This window comes from Trypanosoma theileri (assembly GCF_002087225.1).
Source record: "Trypanosoma theileri isolate Edinburgh chromosome Unknown TM35_Tth_5_V1, whole genome shotgun sequence".
Classification (NCBI taxonomy): domain Eukaryota; phylum Euglenozoa; class Kinetoplastea; order Trypanosomatida; family Trypanosomatidae; genus Trypanosoma; species Trypanosoma theileri.
The window spans coordinates 53,636-70,494 of NW_021639847.1; the positions used below are offsets into that span (position 1 = coordinate 53,636).

The 16,859-nt window shown below is 38.2% G+C and overlaps 8 protein-coding genes across 8 annotated transcripts; all 8 read left to right on the forward strand.

Moving 5' to 3' along the window:
- Positions 1-1,020: 1,020 nt before the first annotated feature.
- On the forward strand, positions 1,021-1,779 carry TM35_000051130 (uncharacterized protein; the record flags this gene model as incomplete). The annotated part of the gene is made up of 1 exon (XM_029022768.1): positions 1,021-1,779. The coding sequence occupies one exon, from the start codon at positions 1,021-1,023 to the stop codon at positions 1,777-1,779; it is 759 nt and encodes a 252-aa protein (XP_028885583.1).
- Positions 1,780-2,716: 937 nt separating this feature from the next.
- TM35_000051140 (HIV-1 Vpr-binding protein) lies at positions 2,717-7,672 on the forward strand (the record flags this gene model as incomplete). Its single annotated transcript, XM_029022769.1, has 1 exon — positions 2,717-7,672. The coding sequence occupies one exon, from the start codon at positions 2,717-2,719 to the stop codon at positions 7,670-7,672; it is 4,956 nt and encodes a 1,651-aa protein (XP_028885584.1).
- A 467-nt stretch (positions 7,673-8,139) lies between these two features.
- On the forward strand, positions 8,140-8,724 carry TM35_000051150 (uncharacterized protein; the record flags this gene model as incomplete). The annotated part of the gene is made up of 1 exon (XM_029022770.1): positions 8,140-8,724. One exon carries the CDS (start codon positions 8,140-8,142, stop codon positions 8,722-8,724), a length of 585 nt encoding a protein of 194 aa, XP_028885585.1.
- A 246-nt stretch (positions 8,725-8,970) lies between these two features.
- TM35_000051160 (putative DER1-like protein) lies at positions 8,971-9,588 on the forward strand (the record flags this gene model as incomplete). The annotated part of the gene is made up of 1 exon (XM_029022771.1): positions 8,971-9,588. The coding sequence occupies one exon, from the start codon at positions 8,971-8,973 to the stop codon at positions 9,586-9,588; it is 618 nt and encodes a 205-aa protein (XP_028885586.1).
- Positions 9,589-9,893: 305 nt separating this feature from the next.
- TM35_000051170 (uncharacterized protein) lies at positions 9,894-11,309 on the forward strand (the record flags this gene model as incomplete). Its single annotated transcript, XM_029022772.1, has 1 exon — positions 9,894-11,309. One exon carries the CDS (start codon positions 9,894-9,896, stop codon positions 11,307-11,309), a length of 1,416 nt encoding a protein of 471 aa, XP_028885587.1.
- A 444-nt stretch (positions 11,310-11,753) lies between these two features.
- On the forward strand, positions 11,754-12,905 carry TM35_000051180 (putative ubiquitin ligase; the record flags this gene model as incomplete). Its single annotated transcript, XM_029022773.1, has 1 exon — positions 11,754-12,905. The coding sequence occupies one exon, from the start codon at positions 11,754-11,756 to the stop codon at positions 12,903-12,905; it is 1,152 nt and encodes a 383-aa protein (XP_028885588.1).
- Positions 12,906-13,260: 355 nt separating this feature from the next.
- TM35_000051190 (putative membrane associated protein) lies at positions 13,261-14,394 on the forward strand (the record flags this gene model as incomplete). The annotated part of the gene is made up of 1 exon (XM_029022774.1): positions 13,261-14,394. One exon carries the CDS (start codon positions 13,261-13,263, stop codon positions 14,392-14,394), a length of 1,134 nt encoding a protein of 377 aa, XP_028885589.1.
- Positions 14,395-14,726: 332 nt separating this feature from the next.
- On the forward strand, positions 14,727-16,115 carry TM35_000051200 (serine/threonine protein kinase; the record flags this gene model as incomplete). The annotated part of the gene is made up of 1 exon (XM_029022775.1): positions 14,727-16,115. The coding sequence occupies one exon, from the start codon at positions 14,727-14,729 to the stop codon at positions 16,113-16,115; it is 1,389 nt and encodes a 462-aa protein (XP_028885590.1).
- Between the last annotated feature and the right edge of the window lie 744 nt (positions 16,116-16,859).

A 16,859-nucleotide genomic window follows, 5' to 3' on the forward strand; every position in this document is an offset into this window, starting at 1 on the left:
GAAAAAAAACAAGAGATAATTATGGGAAAAAAAATCGAACGAAAAACAAGGACCCACCCGGGTTTGAACCGGGGACCATTCGGACTGCAGCCGAACGCTCTACCACTGAGCTATGAATCCGACGTCATTTCTCCGGAAAAATGATGTGGAAAAGAAATAAAATCATTTTAAAAAACGTTAAAATATGAAAAAAAAATTTTTTTTTCATATTTTCTTATGGGATATGGTGTGGGGTTGAAACGGCTTGGAGATTAAGTTTGCTATTTATTTATTTTTTATCCAAAGGTCGTGTTGATTGGCGTTGGAAGGGTTTTTATTTATATTTTTTTTTTTTTGGGGGGGGGTGGGGTTTTGCGGGGGGTTCGCGTGGGTTTGCCGGCGTTGTTTCCGTTTTTTTTTTTAGTTTGGGGGACGGGAGGGGCGAAGGGGGCGGGTCCCGGTTTTGCAGGGGTTTTGGCCGGCGGAAAGGGTTGTTTTTATGGTTGCCGTGGGTGATGGTTCGGTTCGGGGTTGTGTTTCCCCAGTTCGTCGGTCTTTGGCGCGGGGCGGGCTGTGGTGGGGTTTCTCCCCGGTCCGCTTCTTGGTGCTTTGTTCGTGGTTTTGGTGGTGGTTGCCGTTTGCTTTGTTTTCCTTAAGTTTTGCGGTGTTGTGTTTCTGTAATTGTTTACGTCCCGCATTTTTTTTTTTTGTTAGAAACAAACTTGTTTTTTTTGTTTCATGTACATATGGGGGTTCTGTGGTTAAGGGTTCGTGGCGTCTTGTTTTTTTCTTTCCATTTGATTGTTTAATATCTTTTGTTTTTCTTTTCCCCTATCGTTACCACTGTATTCTTTCCCCTCTTTTTTTTTTTTTTTTTAAGGGTTTGCTTAAGCGATGGTGGCTAGGGAGGTTCTGCTAATTGCAGGGGTTTCGTTCTTCACCCTCGTTTCTTCTTTCTTTCGACCGAAACTGGTACGTCTGGTTGCATTTTCTTGCGCATTTGGGTGTTCTGTAGGTTATGGATTGAGTTTTATAAATAATATGAAAAAGCATTCATTTAAAGCTATTACGGAACCAATTGTTATTGGTTCTCCTCCTGCAGATTTCAACGAAATTTATCCAAAAATTTATGAACACCTTTCTGATAATTATGAGGAATTAGGACAGTTAGATTTGGGAGAAGAACATCTTACTGTGGAACCCAATGTTTTTGCACAAATAGGTGTTATTGATGTGGATGGTATTAGAAAAATGTGGACTTCAGTGATTTTACCACAATTACGCATGAGCATGACAGGTGGTGCTTCCCTAACTAATACGGAAGGAACAACAACTAAAGTTGAAGAGAAAACAGTCTTTTGTGATATAGGAAGTGGTGTAGGAAACGTATGCCTTCAGATTTTGGCAGAGACACGTTGCAAAAAAGTTGTTGGTGTTGAAGTAATTCCTTCACGACATCGTAATGCTGTGATAGCTTTTTCAAAAGCAAAGACGTACTACCCGGAATTTTTCGGTGATAAGGATGCAGTTTTTCTTCAAGATGACCTGGTAAGATCTACTTCGCGTTTGACAGAAGAGAAGGTAAATGTGATTTTTACACATTCTTGGATGTTTGATGATGATTTGATGAAACAGTTATCTAAAGTGGTTGTATCTGTTCCTACTGTGCGTTGTGTGGTAACTTCACGAAAACTTAATGCAGAAGTTTTATCTGAAACCCCATTAAAACTTGTTTCAAAGGTATATCTAAGTGCTGACTGGAATGAGGAAGCCCCCTTTTACGTCTATACGAAACTTTAATATCGTTTTGTTTTTTCTCTTGAGGAGTGAGGCGGGGCGTACGAAAAATCAATTGTATAATTTATAAAGAAAGAGGTTCCAAGAAAATACCTTGGCACGGATAGAAAAGATAAAAAAAAAAAATCACAATGAAATAATTAAAAAAAATACAATTCCAACCACCTTCAAGGAAAAGAGAGAAAAGAGTAACGAAATTCCTTTTGATTTCTAGAGTTCTGGTGTTCCAGCTATTATAAAGAAAAAGATATACTTACATGTGTCTCTGGATTATACCTTGTATTTCTTTCTTGTTGCGACGGGACGAGCTCTCCTTCTGAGAAAGAAACTCCGGTTTACATTACAGAGTTGAAATATATATGTTTGGAGTCATTGTTCAGAGGTAAGATTCGTTTCCCACCATAACTACTGGGTATTAAGCGTATGACATTTGTGAGGGAACGTTCTCTTCTTTGACAGACTTCCACCCCTTGTGTTGTTCTTTTACATTCAATGGTTCCTATCTATGCCAGTATGTGTGTCTATCACTTATCGCCAGAAGAAAGGTGGTGTTTTACGATGGAAAAATACCATTATAAATTCGTTAGTACTGTACTTTCCCCCATTATTTAATTAAGGGGAATTCTTTTGAGTCTGTAAACAACCCATACATAAATGTTTTATTCATTTTGTTCATTTATTAATTCTTCATTTTTTATTTACGGAGATTTCTCTTTTTTTTATTTTGATATTTGGAAAGCATAATCGAGTAGTTGCTGAATTTTAACTGTCTTCACTTTCTGTAGTTTTTCTTGCATTATATTTCTGTTATCTTCCTGTAAAAAAAAAAAAAAAAGAAGAATATGAACTTCTATTTCTATTTTTTCACTTCTTACTTCTTCTTTAAAATATTTTTTTCTACTTTAAAAAATATTTCTATACATTTAACAATAATAAGGAGATGCAACGGACTCGAAATGATCTCGGTGATGGAGAATTTGGCCTCTCTATAGGGGGTAATGATGACGTTGGTGAATTTGTTATATCCCCGGATGATGGAAGTCAACATGATACGGAACAATTGTCATATGACGAGGATGACGTAGTAATGGCGAGCCAGTCAATCGGTATTATTAAAGAACTTATGAAGCGTCTACTCAAAGTACAAAAACAGATTAAAATGTTAAAAGAAAATATCCAGAATCGAGTGGGGAGGGACAACTCAGAAACAAGAGTTTTACCTACAGAAACTGGAGTTGATACAGAGGATATATTTGTTTTATTAAAAAAATATGATGAAATTCATTTTTTTCTTTGGGGACGTTTGGCAAGAATACTTCATGATGAACATCAAAGGTGTGCAGATGTCTATACAGATACACTAAGTATGCATGATCGTGTACCGTTTGAGTCTCTTACACATGCTATTCATCATAATACAGCTTTTTGTGATTTTATGGGGGAGATTATTGGTGCTACTCTAGAACGTGATAATTCATCTACTTTGAATGAAAATGATCCTGCACAACTTGCTTTGGTTCAGCACACCAAAAGTTTGGAAAATATTCAACTTGTTGCAACATATGCTGCTTTGCTAGTTGTAGAAGGTTCACGGGAAAGTTTTTTGGATCCTTTATCTATTTCTGACCTCTGCAAAATTGTTGTTGAAGAAAAAACTCGTCGAAAACGATTATTAGCACTTTCATTGACATTTAGCATGCTTGATCAAAGTGAACAGGCCATTGGAGAGGCGATTGGACATGATTTACTTAAACTTCTCTTACAAAGAGTTAGACATCTCGTTCATCGTATTTTTGGATATCCTGAAAAACGGGTTTTAACATCTTCTCGTGAAAGTAGAGGATCACCTTTTAGGTACTATTCTGCCGTAATTCAGAGTGATACAAACTCTCCACTTAGTTCAAGAAAGGCGTCACCTGAAATAGTATCAGATAAGATGGTTAGAGATGAAAAAGAGACCATACTATCGCCATTAGTGATAGATCATAAGCAGAATTTTACCTCTTCTTCTCATTCTCCTAATCATGGGTATAATTTAACAAATACAGAATTAAGAGGGACATTGTCCAATAATAATGAAAACGGAAAAATACATTGTGAAGAAGTGAATATCACATGTAATAGTAACGAAAATGATACGACTGAAAGACCGACAAAAAAGAGAAAAATTGAAGAAGAAGAAGAAGAAGAAGAAGAAGAAAATAATTATCAAGAGGATGTATTGGAGACTTGGTGCCCTAAGAAAGGTGATTTGGTGGGACGAGGACCTGCATGGAGTTTTGATAGTCAAGGTGGAACTTGCGACATTGGTGAGATTGTAAATGTTACAGCAACTGATGAAGTTTTAGTACATTGGTTGAAAAATGTTGATTCAGTTAATGAAAATGATGGAAAGTATCGCGTGTTTCGTTATAAGTATAAAAAACCTCATGAAGAAATTGTTTCATGGGACCGTTATTTGGAAATACAAACTATAAAAACAAAAAATATTAACTTTAAACTTGAAGAATTTATGTTAAACTGTGCTTTAGTTGGAATTCTTTGTCATCAGAGAGAAGCTGTACTGCCTGCTTTACAATTCCAGGCTATAGAATCTATGATTCATGTACTAGAAAGTGTTGACTTAACAAATGTTGCAACATCTACTATTAAGATTGAAAAAATTACTGAAGAACGTGAAAGGAAATTATTAGGAAGTGAAGAAGAAGATGGAGCAGTTGATGAAGATGCATTAGAGACTCATTTAATGTGGGATTCTACTCTTTCCTTAGCAAAGGAGGAGTATCGTCAAGTGAGAGAAATTGTGGCGAGGGTGGTTTGGGTCTTGAATGCTTTACTCTCTCATAAAAAATTGGCTTTTATTTTTCTCGAATTGGATGGTCTACGTCAAATTATGACTTTGATTAATGGACATTTAGAGGTTTCAACTACATATGGATGTTGTATAGTACTTTCTCAGTTAGCGAGAAGTTCTGTACTTGAAAAACTTCTTCGAAATCACAGTGAATATTTTGAACCCATATTAAAATTTATTCTTCATCAATGGAAGAATGCTTCTAACCATGACGTTCAAGGTAGTGCTGGTGGTTTTCTTTTTCATGCTCTAAGTTTTCCTTGTGTTGTTTCATTCTTTGACGCTTATCAAGGTCCACAAACAACTGTGGATATAATAGAGCAACTTTTAAAAAATTCAGAGGAAAGATTTGATATTGTTTGCCCAGGGTTATCTTTGGCAGCATTAAAATGCTTTTACGTCTATCTTGTTTCTCATTTAATGCTATCTACGAGGGTTTTATTTAGAAAACATCGTTATTTGTCGGTTTTGGTAACCAATTCTTCTGCAGAAGTCTCTTTACCTAGAGATCCAGCAACTGTTGAATCTTTTCTTAGTTTTATTTCGGCAACTTCAGCATCTATTCCCGATATTTCTATTGAAACTGTTCAAAGTTTACTTGCTTGTGATAGACTTACTCCTTTTCGTTCATTAATAGATAATAATTTTCATCAACTTTTACTACGTTGTGCACAATTCTATTTTTCTCAGAGTCGATGGGAGTTGCTTGCAGCTTCATTAAATGTTCTTTGTGTTCTATCAGTAGTTCCATTTGTTCGACCTTTAATTGCAGACGCCCGATACCCTGAATCTGGAATTGTACATTTGATAATGATAGTAAGCGATTTAGTTGCTGCTTTTCAGAGTGGAAATACATCTAGGGAATTACATCTAATACCATGTGTTGCTACTTCTTTACAAATTCTTTTGCATCTGACAGTACCCCCAATTGATAAAAATGATGAAGCAGCTGTGGCATCCTTTAATCGAGTATGTAGTGTCATCAGAGCTAATGACGGAGTTCGAATTTTATTGGAGGTTTTGAGAGTAAAAAAAGATGCGGCAATGTCAGCTAAACTACATTTTTTTCCAGTGGTCGCTCGAGCTCTACAATTAATGGTGACTCTTAGGCGTTATGCTGACACTCGTATTCTCTTTGATGCGCTAGGAGTAAAAACAGTGGCTCAAGAATTGCTTAAACAATACGAAGATGTTCAAAAAGAATATATATCAATGATGGGTCCTCGTTATTCAAGAAGTGAGGTTCATGCAACTGGACGTTTTATGGATAATGTAAAATGTTTTTTATCTGATGAAACAAATAAAGCGAATCTAACAGTTTCTGTGGATCCTGTAGAATTAGAGCAAAGGCAAGCTATCATTGCTCGTTCTCAGATTAGTTATTCACGAGAATCATTATTAGAATTGATTTCTCGCCATTTGGAATCTGAAGGGTTACAAAATGCAGCTTCAATTCTACGACATGATGCTCATATTTCTTCAGACTCTTCAATATTGCATCAACCAAATAACTTGACAAATGATGTAACAACAGTATCAAAAATTGGTGCACCAACTCTTGATTCTATAATACGTTCTTATTTAAGACAACAACATGAAAAATGTACCAACCCTATTGCTACACTTCCTCAATTTGACTTAAGGAAAAGTCATGTTTATTATCCACCTGTTGCACCTGTTGATCATACTCGAAACGCTTTTAATAGGAGATTAGCCCAAAAAATGGGTATGGATTTTTCTCTACGCATGAGAACTAATGAAAATCATCTCATTTATCGATACCCAGGACATTTATATGATATTACCGGTGGTGATGATGATGGACTACAAGGATACAGTATTGCATTCTGTGATAATGGTGAAACATTAATTGTAGGAACATCAGAAGGAGGACTAGTTCTTTTTGATACTTTCCCAGATGATTCTTCTAGTGATAAGTTATTAGAGCAACATCTGGCTTTTGACAATGATAGTGTTTCGGGAATTTTTGTATCAAATGATGGTGTACTGTTGTCAGTAGTGAGTTCTGATCATACGATAGCTGTTATGCAACGTGATTCATTACCAGTTGTCAAGTATCGTGTTGAGGGTAGTAGAGCTGCGAGATTTTCAAATTGCAACACCTATCTTTTAACAACATGTGATGAACAACACTCTTGTAGGTTGTATGATATTTCAGCAGAGCGTGAAGTGCATCATTTTAGTGATCCATCATGGGTTGGTGAAAATTTAGATAATGTAGCTAGTTTTGATGCTACATCTCAACTTATACTAAGCGACGCTGTTCTCTGGGATATTCGTTGTAGTGATAAACCTATATATAGGTTTGACCGTTTTACCGAGTCTTTTTGCAACGCTTTTCACCCTTCTAATCTTCTTGTACTGATCGACGAGAAAGTTTGGGACCTTCGAACTTTGACAATGCTACAAACAGTACCATCTTTTAAAAAAACCAGCAGTTTCCATGCTAACTCTTGCGGAGGAGTAATTTACAGCTTTCGTGAGGCTTCCAATCTTACTAATTTTACTTCCCCTGTTCTTTCTGTTGTGGAGAGCTACACCTTTGAAACAGTTTTTTCCACTGAGGTACACCCACCATTTCGAGCTTTTGCACTTGATCCATCAGACCGCTACTGTGCCGCTATTCTTGAACAGGATGTGGGGGCTGTAGTACGGGTCTTTTCTACTTCATCCGGACCGCTTCCAGGACAGCAGTCTTTCCCCTTTCCCCAAAATGAGCATGAAAACGGTAGTGAAGGTGATTTGGGAGAGAATGAGGATGAGGATGAATTGGATCACGACAGCTTCTGGTCTACCGCAGACGAGGGTGACGACACAGACGATGACGATGATGAAGAGGAGGGAGAAGAAAGTGAGTTAAGCTACGCTGGAGCTGCTACCGATACAGACTCGTACGAAGGAGATAGTTTTGAGAATGGTACACTGACTACAGGTACAGACGACGTGGACGGGGTTCAACAATCAAGTGAGTCCTCTGAAGAGACGGAAGAACTCCGTGACTCATCTATGAGTTCAACATAGGATATTACAATGTTAAAGATGATGTTAACGGTAATATATCTATATACAACTAACATTTATAATACTAAAAAGAAAAAAGTAATAAACATTTGTTCTCATTTTTTTTTTTTTTATACCTTGTATTTTGACCACCACATCCACAGTAGTTTGCTGAGAGCAGAAAAAAATATATTGCAGTGAACTTCTTTTTTTCTTTGGCTACTTTTTTTTTTAAAAATGGTTTTCTGTGATTTTTGTTGCCTGTAGTGTAGTGCGCAACCCTTTTGGTACTCTATGACTTATCTGTGTCAAATGAAAATGCAATGGAAAGCGAAACTTTTCTGAAAAAGAAATGATATTCCGCCATCCCTGTTTTTCTTTTTGTTTGAAATATTCTTTGCCATTATGGGTTTATGAACAGTTTATCCTTCTCTGTTACTTTTGCTGTTCCCTGTCCAGGGAGGTATAGATGCAGGACCGAGGGTTGTATGAAAGGTATGTCACACTTCACACGTGAAGATGAGCGAAACCTGGAAATACTACGCTCAAAGAAGGAGCTTGGACATTTACAACTTGATGAAACTCAATTGTTGCAACAATTGGAGCAAAGGTACGATGAGTTTATAAAGGAAGGATTACGTAATCTTGTGCATATGGCACCTCGAAAAGGCATAACACAGTTTCAACTGAAATATGTTCTTGTATCATGGCCTATGCTATGTTTGGTTTTATGTTTTGTTTTTGTCTCAATATTTCTGCTGTATTCCCAAGAGGGTAGTGGGAGGTGGGTCCATTCCATTCTAAAATGGAATATAGAGCTTATTGGTTTACTACTTGCTGCGGCTACACTTGTAGGATTTACACGCATGCGGGAACGTCCTTTTATTAATAGAACTGTTCTTATTTCGTGCGCGTTGACAACAGCGGTACTGAGTGTAGTGAGCTTTGTTTTGCTTCTCAAGACTCGCAACACAGAGGAATACCAATGGGATGGACGTGTGGGTCTAATTCTTGGGGCGATGAACACTGTCATTATGGTGATATCAATACTGTTACTCTTCTCCAACTTCTAGTTGCCAAAAAAGAAGAAAAAAAAAGAAAAAGATGGAAAATAGCGATAAAAAAAAAGAAAAAAGGGTATAACTACGGTAGGGGATGAATGTTCTTTGACTATGTGGTCTCTTTTTATTTTAATTTTTCTGACTACTCTGTTTTTTTTTTTTTTTTTATCTTCACTATTTCATTGTTTTCTACTTTTGAAAGGATTATACGTGTATACTTGGGCGTATCATATAAAGTCATTGTACTCTACTCGCGTGATGGACATTGGATTACCGCACAACATTCCTCCAGTAACAGGAACACTGCTGTTATTGGCAGTGACCTCCGTTGTGCTGGTCTCCTTTGGTCTCGTCCATCCACTGCAACTGGTGTTTAGTTCTACCCTTACTTTTCAGGAAAGACAATATTGGAGGTTAATAACAACCTTTTTCTACTTTGGACGAGTAAACCTTGAAAGTATAATCGAGTTTCACTGGCTTTACTTGGTAAGTAGTAGCATTGAGCAACAGTACTTTCGGCTGAGAAAATTGGATTACTGCTTTACCATTCTCACAGGAATGCTTCTTCTACTTGGTGTTCGAACTCTTGGTATTATTGACTCTCCATACCTTAGTTTCGTATTCTGCAGATCGTTGACGTACCTCTTTTGTCGTCTCTTTCCTGAACAGGAGGTAGGTTTATTTGGACTTTTAATGTTGCGAGTGCGGCTCCTTCCAATAGTTTTTCTTGTCATAGGGACCATTCTTGATGATATGCGGGGAATAAAAGCAGACATAGTAGCAAATTTGGTGGGTCATATATTATGGTATCTCCTTGAAATCTTTCCACGCATCACGAAATTGCACCCATTACGATTGCAACATTACTTTTTCTGACGATATTGCTTCTGAAAAAAGTTTTTTTTTTGGTACTCATTAGAAGAAAGCCTGTATCCTTACAATTGTTCTTCTTCTTTTTAAGTACGTACATGTGATTATTACCTTCGTTCAACATACTTTATTTTTACAGTGTGACATCTATGGATGTTTCACCATAACAAAGGATGCGATTTGCATTTTTTTTTTTTTTTTTACGTTATATATTTATATAAATATCTTTTTTTTCACCCATTCAGTTGACTTTTGAAGAGTGTAAAAACTTTGTAGGCAAGTTGAAAATAAAAGAAGGAGAATAATAAGAGATGAGTTCCATATCAGTTTGGTGCGAAAGGCAAACGGCATCCTTTACCAAAGCTTTCAAAAAGAGATTTGTAACCTTTGAACAGGAGTCACGCAGGTTATCCTACAGTGAAGACGACCGCAAACCACCAAAGGATGTTCTTATTATAACTAAAGTGGTGAGATGCTGCCAGGTAATGGAAGTAAAAATGTCAGAGTTATTTACTTTGATGATTGATGGAAATCATGAAGATGGCAGAGAAGATCAGTGGACCCTCCGCATGCCAAGTCGTCAGGTCTTTGAAGAGTGGAATGAAATCCTTTGGAATGCATGCGCTGCTGCTGGATTAATGGAACCATACAACTGTGGCTTACCTCCTGTTGATCCACGTACAAACGTGGCTTTTGCTCAAGTTCCATTGGAGTATCTTTTTAAGTTCGCTGTACTTGAGAAAGCCGTTATCCACTTCTTTGCTTCTGTCACATTAGTGACACCATTGGTGAAAAAGGATAGTCAACCAGGTCAGCACATTTTGGTAGTGGGAGACAAGGCTATTTACATATTTAATCAAGGTGCTCTTATCATGTACTGCAGTTTGATCAGTCATATACGCAAGATTCACCACGGGGCTGATGCAACATTTTTCGCTATACAGATAAAATCCCCAGCACCAGACATTGTGGTAAAAGATTTCTCAGAAGGTGTACAACTTGCATCAATTCTGAGTAGATTGTTTCAAGTAACTACTGGAAAGAGGTTAAACATCATGCCTATTAACGTTCCCACCGCTGAATTACTGGTGGATTCACAACAGCTACGTCTGAGTGGGGATGAAGGATATAAATTAAAAGCTGTTCCACCAAGTACCAAGATGCGTCTTCGTCAGGCAATCGACGCAAACAGAGAAGCCACAGGTGGAGTATCTAATGAGAATGAAATACAGCAACCTCAAGATATGGGGGAGGTTGCAGGTGCTCTTGATAACACAGACATTGATTCTGCAGATCCTCTTACGAAACTCCTCCACCGTATTGGACTTCCACAATATGGTCCTACGTTGCTGAGTCAGCATGTTGATTTGGACGTTTTGCAGTGTATGGATGCCTCCGATTTAATGACTTTTGGAGTCACAAATGAATCTCACTGTCATAAGATTCTTAACGCAGCCCTGAATTCAGAAATGGATGACCTTAACATCACAAATGAGAAGCTGACAGCATCAACTGCTCCTGCTGTCTCAACTACTATTCCACAGAAGAGTGGCGTGGGAGTCACGCTGAGCGACGATGATGATGACTTTGATCTTGTTATTCCTCCCCCACGACAAGGAGGAGTGGTGCTAGATGATGACTCTGATGAAGATCCCCTCGCTTCTAAACCTGCAGCGAGAGGTGCTGCCAACCCGGCTATAATTATCGATGATGATGATGACCTCTAAAGATCCTCACGTTTTTTTAAAAAAGTTTTATTTTCTCTTCCTTTCTATCAAAAAAAAAAAAAAAAAAAAAAAAAATAACACGAAAAAAAGTGGACTGATCGAAACAAAAATGTCCCTAATCACCTTGTTAGTATTCCTGATCTTTATCGTTTTTTCGTAGAAGGATTTCTATGTCGTACCTAATTTTGAGATGATATTAGGGATATATATATATTTTTTTTTCTTCTCCTACTCCTTTAGATATACACAGTAGTTATGCTAGTGGGATATCCTTTTAAGAGGACTTCTCTTTTACTGATCTTTCGTTTTTTTTTTTTTTTGCTATGCGTTGCACATGCAATTATGTACTGTTTTTCTCTTTTCTCTTTTGCTCGTTCTTACCTTGTATTTTTATTTTTGTTTTTATTTATTTATTTATTTTTCATTATATAAACGAAAGGGAGAATGTCTCGCGCATTTCTGGAGAGGTGCCCAAGAAGACACCTTGTTATACATATGGACATCAACAAAACAATTATTCAAGTAGATTCCGCTGGTGGAAGAACTATGGAGGATGTTCTTAACAGCAACATCGCAGCGAATGTCTTTGGAACCCAAGTAGGGGAAAAGTGGGTGCCCAAACTGGGTCCTCACGATTCTGGGGATCGTTCCGACTTGATGACTTTTGATGAATTTGTTGATAATATGCATTCTGAGCCACCGGGTATGCAGGAACTTCCCAAATCTGAAAAGGATTTTATTTGGCGGAACATTTCGGAAAAGCGGAGGTCTATATTACGCACATTTACCCATGAAGGACAACCAGGAGAAAAATATAAGCATCATATTGATGAACAAAAGGCGGTATTAACATCGGCACCTGATTGCTCCATTATACCTTCCTTTTTTAAATTTGTTAATGTACTTTCTGAACTTAATTGGTCTTTTACTCTGATATTCAGAACTTTTGGAAACGATTTGGCGAATGTACTCAAAGAGTGGAAAAGATTTGTTTTTGGGGAACATTTTTATAAACCTCGGGGAGCTATCCTTAAACATATGAAGGAAAACTACGTCCCTGAGGCAACAGGGTGTATATTCCGTGAGAATGACAAGTTATTTTTTTGCCTAGGTCCAGATAAAGCTGCTATGGTGTGCCAACCTGAGGGTACAGAGACATTGCCTGTGGTCGAGATATTGTCACAGTTGTCAAGAATGCCTTCCTGTAAGAAAGTTTATGAAACAAATTTTACTTTACTCCATAATCAGCTTTTGGAATATGCTGCTGCAACAAATAATATTGCGGGACTTGTAGACTATTATCCTTTTTGGGCGCAAGGAGCTGAACGTCGTAGCGGTGGAAAAGTTTTTCCAGTGCACATTAGACCTTCAACATCTCTTGTAGAACCTCTCTTTTACATCTTTTTTGATGATAATATCTTTATTGGAAATGAGAGATCTATTGTAGACATGAGAGATGCCGCAACAGGAGAGAGCATCGTAGATAGCATAACAGAGGAGAAATACTGTGTTGCAGCTAACCCATACAAGGCTATTGTGGATGAAGATTATTTTGTGAATTCTCTAGCAGAAAAAATTAGGTTGCAATTGGAGTGAAAAGGTTTCTGCATGCGTTGGTGTCTACATATTGAGTGGAACTCTGCTGGTAGTACCTGATGCCCTTTATTTTCTCTGTTTACAATAAACCTCCGTTCTTCTTGTCCTATTTTCTTTTCTTTTTTGTTTTGTTTTGTTTTGTTTCATCCTTCATTTGTTTTCTTTTTATATTTTTTCTTTTTATTATTATTATTACTATTATTATTATTCCGGTCCCCAACTGTGTAATAATAGAAGTAGGGGTGGGGTGGGGAGGAGGGGTAGTACTAGTAGTAGTAGTAGTAGTAGTAGTAGTAGTAGTCACTGATAGCAGGTCAGTACGTCTTACTTGTGCTACTTTTTTTTCTTACTGATTATGACGGAATACAAAAAACTGACGCTGCTGGTAACACAGCTTCGTGAAGAGATTACACAATTGATTCAGGCCTTTAAAAGTGATGATGACAAGGATGCTGTCACACTACATGAACGTTCAGCTTCTATTGAGTCATTGATCATAAATGGACGACCTAGACTAGTTAAAATCCTACATAAAGCTTTGGAAACGGATCCTGATCGCCAAATCTACAATGAAAAAATGTGTGAAGCAATAAAAAAATTATTTGATGAATTCTCTGAGTGTGTTGATACTCTTTTTGAAGCATCTATGAAAGATGAGATCTTATCTTTAGAAAGTAAGCTGAACTTCGAGGAGTGTCCATCGATTTTGTGGGCACAAGAAAAATATGACCAACACATGCTACACATGGCACAGACAGAGGAATGGAAAAAACGTCTCGCAACCAATATTGCAGACTTGGTGATATTTGAAGGACAGACTCGTGCTGTTCTTTCAGCAGAGGAGAAGCAAGTACGTGTTGGATTATTAGAAGCTAAGAAAACAGAGAAAGAAAAAATCCTGAAAATATTAAAAGATAGAGAAGAAGCAAAATGGAAAGCTGAACTAGAACGACGTACAGAGGAACACAAACGTTTGGTAAAAGCAGTAAGTGTTTATAATGATCAGAATATTGATAAAATACTTCTGAGTGTTCCGGAATCTTTACGAAAACTTCTAGCTTCACATATTTTAGAACTACTGCAAGCTCTTCGAACAACACCAGAGGATACTAATATTCGCCGTATTAGGTGCAATAATGTGAGAGTGATGATGGATTACGGACACATTAGTTTTTGCAATAAATGTCATTTATGCAGGGATTTTCTTTCTTGTGCTGAGATTCTGTGGTATATGATGGGGTACCAAGTAGAGTATTCATCATCACCTGCACAATCTATTTTAAGTATAATTGAGAGTAATCCATCTATCCAATTACCTTGCGGTCGTAATGCGTCAGAGCATGTTATCACAGAAATAGGCTTCGAGGATTACTCTGAGCGTTTCTTTATTCTTCACGAACCAAACCCAGTTGAAAATGCAAACGAATGGATGACTTGGTATGCAACATTGGAGACAATGACACATGGCTTTGAGGCTTATATGATGTGAATAATGGTGACTCTTAGGGAATGTTTAATATACACTTTCTCCCCCTAATTGGCACAAGTATCTTTTCTTTGTTTGTTTGTTTCCTTCATTTATTCATTCTCATCTAAAGATGTTTCATCTATCAATCCAATTAACCTTTTGCGCTCTTTCTCTCTCTCTCTCTCTGCATGTTTTTTTTTTTTTTTTGTATCTATCTATGATTCTTCATGTACTCTCAACCATCTCTTTATAAGTAAAAATACATCTACCCTACTGTTTTTCCGTTCTTGTTTTTTTTTTTTTCTTCTGTTTGTTTTATTCATCATGATTAAACTAATACAAAAGCACAAAAAATGTATTATACACGTAACATGCGGCGAGGGGCCTCACAGGTGCCTCACCGCTTAGCGCACCCGCAGCGGTATAGACAGCAGGCAACTAGGTCCCCCCGCAATACGCTTTTGCGAGAAAAAATACCAGAGAAGGATGTATTACCTCCTGCAGAGCGCTACGCCTCCCATTTAACAGAATACGAGAAAAAAGAAATTCAAAACTACAGTGATGTGTATTACGCGGGTGAGAATTGTGAACGTAAAATTCCTGCCCCAATAGAAGGAGGCCACAATAGTGGGTACGATGATGAAAGGGGAGACTATATGATAAGAGAACATGATCACATAGCCTACCGTTATGAGATGTTGGGCCTCTTGGGGAGCGGATCTTTTGGTCAGGTTGTGAAAGCTATTGATCACCTCAAGGGAACCACAGTTGCACTAAAAATTATTAGAAATAAAAAGCGTTTTACGGCGCAAGGAAAGATAGAAGTACAGATATTGTCACATCTAGGGAAAGGTGACCCCGGTGGGTTATACGGAATAGTTAAAATGTTTGAAAGTTTTTCATTTCGCTCTCACATATGCATCACCTACGAACTTTTATCTATAAACTTGTACGAGTACTTGAAACAACGCAATTTTCACCCATTGTCGTTAAATGTTGTACGTAAAATTGGTGCTGGAGTTTTGGTTTCCCTTTCCTATTTGTGGCGTGAAAATGTTATTCACTGTGATTTAAAACCTGAAAATATACTGTTAAAAGCACCTGACCGGGCTGCTGTAAAAGTGATTGATTTGGGATCTGCCTGCTTTGAAAATGCTCGCATCTACACATACATCCAATCTCGTTTCTACCGTGCCCCGGAGGTGATACTCGGTTGCCCATACAGCAAGCGGATTGATCTATGGAGCTATGGGTGTGTTCTGTGTGAGCTCGCCACCGGCTACCCGCTGTTGCCGGGCGAGAGCGAGCAGGAGCAGCTGGCGTGCATTATGGAGTACTTTGGCCCCCCACCACGCGAGATGATCATGCAGTCCCCCCGCAAACACGAGTTCTTCGATCCCGCCGCCGACTACGCCCCCCGCCTCGTCCCCAACAGCCGGCGCCGCATCCGCTATCCAGGCACAAAGTCCCTCGCCGCGTTTCTCGGACTCCCCAATGATGACGCCTTCGTCGCATATGTACGGCAGTTTCTCTGCTGGCTGCCAGAGGAGCGCGTGCCCCCGCGGCGGGCGATGCGGCACCCGTGGATAGCAGACGCCTTTGAGGAGCCGGCAACACAGCAGCGGCAACTACCAGCAGGCACACCACAGGGCACGGCCGTGCACGCGGCAGGGACAAACGGGTACGGTGCCACGAGATCGACGTGGAATGTACCCCATCTACCCAAGATTGGTCCTCGTTAAGGAGGAGGTAAAAAGGAGGAGAAGAAGGAAGAAAGACAAGAATAAGGAAGTGTGTGAGGGTGAATTTCTTTTTTTTTTTAAATTGTTTTTCTTGTATTCTATCACTCTTTTGATTCTTCCATCTCTGGTATCCCCAGTGGGTTGGGTTCCTGCTTTTCTGCATTTCATGAATGCATGGTACGTACAGAAACGAAGAGGAAGATGATGATATGATCTAAAAGGAAGGCGAATTGAGACGAGGAGAGCTCTGACGACTTGTCATTAGAAAAAAAAAAAAATTCCTGAAAATGATCACATAACACTCACAAATATATACGTGCACAGACACACATACACTTACACATTACAAACAGAGAGGGGGGCGAACATATGTATATTAATGAATTTTGTTCACTACTGTGTGTGTACACCGAGCTCCTTTTTTTTCTGTATTATTATTACTGTTGTTATTTTTGTTTTGTCTGTGACCTTTCTTGGATTTGAAGAGGTCTTAGACGGTGATACTGTCTGTGTACTTTTTTTATTATTATCTGTGTATATATATATATTTAGTAAACGTTTTTGTGTGATTTGTGTGTGTGTGTTTGTGCATATGAGAACATGCCAGTTCATTACCTTTCTCATGCCAACGGAAAAGTAAGGTACATTGGTATATGACGGCAGGTTTCTCTCATTACACCCCTTTTTTTCCTATTTTTTTTTTTCTGTGTTTTTCCCCCACCCTTTATTATTATTATTACCTTG